Source organism: Montipora capricornis, chromosome 4 (genome assembly GCF_036669925.1).
Source record: "Montipora capricornis isolate CH-2021 chromosome 4, ASM3666992v2, whole genome shotgun sequence".
Taxonomy (NCBI): domain Eukaryota; kingdom Metazoa; phylum Cnidaria; class Anthozoa; order Scleractinia; family Acroporidae; genus Montipora; species Montipora capricornis.
Window position 1 is genome coordinate 40,362,134 of NC_090886.1, and position 5,539 is coordinate 40,367,672.

At 40.4% G+C, this 5,539-nt stretch overlaps 1 protein-coding gene across 1 annotated transcript in view; it reads left to right on the forward strand.

The window, feature by feature from the left end:
- The first annotated feature begins 4,673 nt into the window (after positions 1 to 4,673).
- LOC138046933 (ras-related protein Rab-24-like) overlaps positions 4,674 to 5,539 on the forward strand; it is a 19,350-nt gene continuing 18,484 nt past the window's right edge. Inside the window, exons 1-2 of the mRNA XM_068893562.1 lie at positions 4,674 to 4,923; positions 5,089 to 5,157. Of these exons, the coding sequence (XP_068749663.1) occupies positions 4,813 to 4,923; positions 5,089 to 5,157 (180 nt within the window). The 5' untranslated portion in view covers positions 4,674 to 4,812. The remainder of the gene's footprint in view (positions 4,924 to 5,088; positions 5,158 to 5,539) is intronic.

Genomic DNA, 5,539 nt, shown 5'->3' on the forward strand with positions numbered 1-5,539 from the left:
TTCAGCATCGACCAACTGGTCCCAGTCTTCCAGCCATGCAAAGTTTCTGAAACATCATCTTGAGTGGAAGAATGACTGGAGCTATCAATCTCAAGGGGTCAAAAATATTGTAGCTGTACTGAGAATCAATTTTCTTGTTGCTGCATGGTTGGGCATCTACATCTCCCAAAGTCTTGCTCAGATCATCAATCAGTTCATCTTGGGTTGGGTGCCAAAGAATTCCCAAAACCTTTGCTCCTTTTCTGCACTTTGCTTGAAAACTGACTTAGAGAAGCTTTCGCCTTCTTCCTCAACTCTGAGTCTATTTCTCTTTTTAAAGTCGTCACTGAAAGCTTCATCTTGTTCCAGTGATCTCAGCAGACTTTCTGAATTGCAATTCCACTTTCTCATATTAATTTAAAAACCTCCTGACTTTAGGCAGAGCTTTAGCTCCTTAGACAATCTGAACGCACTATCCACGTCACCATTTTCAGACACATAGGCAGTGATGATAGTCATCAACATATAAAGACTTCAACAGCTCTCTTGCAAGTGCATTGTCAACTAGCAAACATGAGTTCACAGGGTGTCTGATTGTGGCATTAAGAATAAAAGGACTTGAGTTTACACCAAACTCCTCGCGTGCAAAACGTATAGTACCATGATCTCTGGACTTTCCTTATTCGGATTTTTGACCCATAAAAATCTCACAAAGTCCCTATGTTCAGGATCAATCTCAATGTTCAAAAACGCCTTCTCAGTGTCTGCAGTTAATTAAGGCAACTTGATGGACTCTGAATCTCAGCAAAGTGTCAAATAACAAGGGATTAAGAGAAGCTTTTACGGTGCAGACAGTCATTTAAACTCTTCCCAAACGCTTTAGGTGAAGCATCGTATAAAACTCTCACCTTAGTTGTATCTCTGTCAAGTCTCACAAATGTCCTGTGTGAAAGATAGTGAACATCTCCAGGCGGTGGAATTTGATCTTATGGTACGATTTCAACCACACCACTGTGCAGTTGCTCTCTGATCACACCATCAGACTGCTTTAGAATTTCTTGTTGGTTCTTGAGCTTCTTGTTTGTAGTTGTTAGTCTATGCAATGCTACTGTATAATTGTCTGGTAGCATGGGGTAATTATCTGTGAAAGATAACTTGACCTGGTATCCAGTGAAAGTGATATCATTTGAAAACTTATCATAGACTGAAGTGTCATGTTCCTTAGTGCCCAAAGTTTCTAAGTCCCAGAATTTCTGCAGATCATCTTTCATATCACTTATCTATGTTGAACTCAAATTCACAGTGCATGACCTTGTAAATGTTAAAGCACACAGTCCTGACAAAACCCAACCTAAATTGGTTTCAAGGGCTACTGGTCCATAGGGATCTCCCTTAATGATGTTCCCAGTGAAGAAAAATCAGTAATAATCTGCTCCTATCAGCAGATCAGCACTGACAGAATCACCTGCATCACATGCAAGTTGTAGACCCTGCAAGTAGGGATGGCATTCCAATGTGCTTCGAGACTGTTGATTGGACACTTGGCTGAAAATTACCGGTACAACATATGAGGTGATATACACATTCATTCCATCCAATGTTCTGACACACAATTGCACAACATCACATTCCTCCAAATGTTTTGATCAAAAGGGTCTCCTTACCAATGGTTGGTAGGTTCAATTGCTCACGTGCCTTGCTGGTTATGTATGATCTCTGGCTACAGGAATCAAATATCACATGGGCATTCAATCCAAATTGCTGGTTATCTGGTGTACAAACAAAGGCTTGGGCTATCTGTAACAACACAGAGTTGGCATTATTGCTAACGTGCATTGCTGAAGTTCCAGCTTCTCTGCTCCTTTATTGAAAAGATCCAGATCCACGTGGTGTTGCTTCTTCACTACGGCTACATTTCTGGATCTTGGAATGTTCCTTATTCTTTCATAAAAGGTTACATGGTGTCTACCCTCACAGTTAAAGCATTTTGCCTTTGACGGACAATTTGTGGAGATGTGGCCACCCTTCAGGCACAAAAAACACTTGCCTATTCGTCTCAATATTGTTCTCCTAGCTTTCGGTTCAGTGATGTTCATGCAGTTAATGGATTTCAGTGACTCTTCTTTCAAAAAACACATTGTTCAGTAAATTCCTCGCTGTCTGTATAAAGGGCAGAGGCAGAATAGGGTTGTTTGCTTGTTGCTCTGTAATGTTCAAACCTGGGTGTATTTACATTTGGACTAATTGTTTCCATTGCTAGTAACGTGTAATAACGGCTGGTGATGTGTACTAACGTCTACTGAGGGGTAGTAACTGCTAGTATGTATCGTATAATAACGGCTGGTGATGTATACTAACGTCTAATGACGAGTAGTAAATGCAAGTAACGTGTAATGACGGATAGTGATGTGCAGCAACGTCTGGTGATGAGTAGTAACTGCTAGGAACGTCTAGTAACGGCTAGTGATGGGCAGTAACGTCTAGTGACGAGTACTGAGTAACTGCTTGTAATGTGTATTAATGGGTAGTAATGTGTAGTAACGTCTAGTTACGAATAGTGACTGCTAGTAACGTGTAATAACGGCTGGTGACGTACAGTAACGTCTAGTGACGAGTAGTAACTGCTAGTAACATCTAATAACGGCTGGTGATGTGTACTAACGTCTAGTGACGAGTAGTAACTGTTAGTAACGTGTAATAATGGGTAGTGATGTGCAGTAACGTCTAGTGACGCCGTGACTGCTAGTAACGTGTAATAACGGCTGGTGATGTGCAGTAACGTCTAGTTACGAGTAGTGACTGCTAGTAACGTGCAATAACGGCTGGTGATGTGCAATAACGTCCAGCCTTGTGATCAGTATAATGTGCAGTAACGTCTCAGTAGTGACGAGTAGTAACTGCTAGTAACGTGTAATAACGGCTGGTGATGTGCAATAACGTCTAGTGACGAGTAGTAACTGCTAGTAACGTGTAATAACGGCTGGTGATGTGCGTAACGTCTAGTGACGAGTAGTGACTGCTAGTAACGTGTAATAACGGCGGGCGATGTGCAGTAACGTCTAGTGACGAGTAGTAACTGCTAGTATTCTGTAATAGCGTTTGGTCATATGTACTAACGTCTAGTGACGAGTACTGAGTAACTGCTAGTAATGTGTATTCAGTAATGGGTAGTGATGTGTAGTAACGTCTAGTGACGAGTATTGACTGCTAGTAACGTGTAATAACGGCTGGTGATGTGCGGTAACGTCTAGTGACGAATAGTAACTGCTAGTAACCTGTAATAGCGTTTGGTCATATGTACTAACGTCTAGTGACGAGTACTGAGTAACTGCTAGTAATGTGTATTCAGTAATGGGTAGTGATGTGTAGTAACGTCTAGTGACGAGTAGTGAGTGCTAGTAACGTGTTATAAGGGCTGGTGATGTGCAGGAACGTCTATTGACGAGTAGTAACGGCTATTAACATGGAATAATGGCAAGCGATGTGCAGCAACGTCTAGTGACGAGTAGTAACGACTAGTAACGAAGAATAACGGATGGTGATGTGTAGTAATAAACACTGACGTTAGACTATATAAAGTAACTAGTATTGATGCGTAATGTTGGCAGATGACGTTGAATACTGTATTGCATAAGGAATTTTAAGGGGATTTTTCATTTAGAGTACTTGGACACGGATTGGTTGTTTCCAGGCTACACAGCAATGATGTTGGGGTACCAGGCCTCCTATTTCCGACCGACCCAATATCAGGAAACGCATTCGACGCTAAACGAAAAAAAAATGGGATGGCCTTTCCAGCGAACAATGTATTGAAACAAACAACATATTTGCTATTAGAGGCAAAAAACCCTTCCTATTTCATTGCGTACGTGAAAACAAGAAACCCAATCATGTCAAAATTAATTACCATACGCAACAAAATAAATTTCAGGATCAAACTCTTTTCTGAAGAACCTTTCCTTGAATAATGAAGCACAAAATAGTCAACAAGCTTTCTTTCAAATAATTCTTGATTGTCAGATTTTCAATTATTATTTTTTACCTGAAGACTGTGCAGAGTTGAGCACAAAATAAATATAAATAGCCAGACAACAGTAAACACAAATGGTGTTTCTCTGAGTTTGTTAAACCCATATCCAGCCAGAATAGGAAAAAGTTACCAGATAATTTGCCATTTGGTTTCAGTGTTGTACATAACAGTACGGTTAGCAAAAGATGCAAGTGTTGTTGAATTCGTCGCTTTTAAGATTCCAGATATTCATTTTTCACAGCTTGTGTTGTTTATCGAAGTGACGTTCCATTATTGAGCTCCAAAAGGATATATTTTGTTTAAAGATCCAATGAAACACCATTCACATTAGATCGGCTTTGTTGCCATTTTTCGTGCAGTACTGTGTCCACCTGATAAAATCTATGCATTTCCATTACCCCATGAACCGCAGTACCAAAGATACGCGCAGGGTACTCTAGGCACAAAACCAATACTTACCAGGGAAGCGACAGGTTTCCATTTTCCCGGCACGGGAAAAAGAACGGAGAAATGACACCCATTATTCGACTGGTAATTATGAACTAGGGAGACTTCGTCGTGCACATCGGCATGCACACCACTGAACCCACCACCCCAGCTCCATTGTAATGGCACATAATGCGTAGTCAACCCCATGACACATTATACATTATGCACCGTACACGACGCCATACACAAAACAAACATGGCGGATTTGCGGAAAGCAAGCTGTTGTCAACCACAACGCCCTTTTTATGTCTTCTTTTGACGGTGGAGCTTAACTGCTGGTGTTAGTGTCGTCTTCCGTTAAAAAAATTAATGAAATGCAAGAGAAAACATATTTGAAAGTCGTTCTTCTGGGAAAAGTCAACAGCGGAAAGACTTGTCTTGTCACCCGATACATGACTCGATCGTTCAGTGAGGAAACTCCCAGTGTGAGTATGAATTCTTTCTCACGCATTTGAAAATTTTGACAGCAGTAGCATTTACATAACCGAAATGTTTTTCTTTTGGATTCTACTTACAACAGTAAACTATATAATATAAGCCTAATTTGCACGCAAGCGATTATAAATTTTAATTTTGTTCTTTTATTACAGACAATTGGAGCAGCCTTCTGCAGAAAGGATCTTTATATCCAAGGCACAAATTTATCACTGGCTATATGGGTAAGGGAAACAGAATGCTGGCGTCACTTGAGCTCTTCGTTTAAATTTTGACCTTGTTCTATTACAACACTGTCCATGATTTGTTGGGACAATTGCCGTCAGATTTCTGTAACAGACCTATACTTATTGTTCATACGGGAGTCTTCTTAGAATGATTATTACAGGTTCAATAACACTTGGAAAGTCTTACCTCGTCTTTAGTTCTTTTATATACAGTTCAGCTGTCAAACAACAGCATTTATGCCTGTTTAATTTCGCGAAATAGATTGTACCTCCTTCGTTCGATGTCACCAGCCAGCTGATCTGCCCTGTGTTTTCTCGCATTTAAGTCTAAGCACCCATTTCAAATAGCGCTGATAAACAGTACATGTATTTAAGTCTA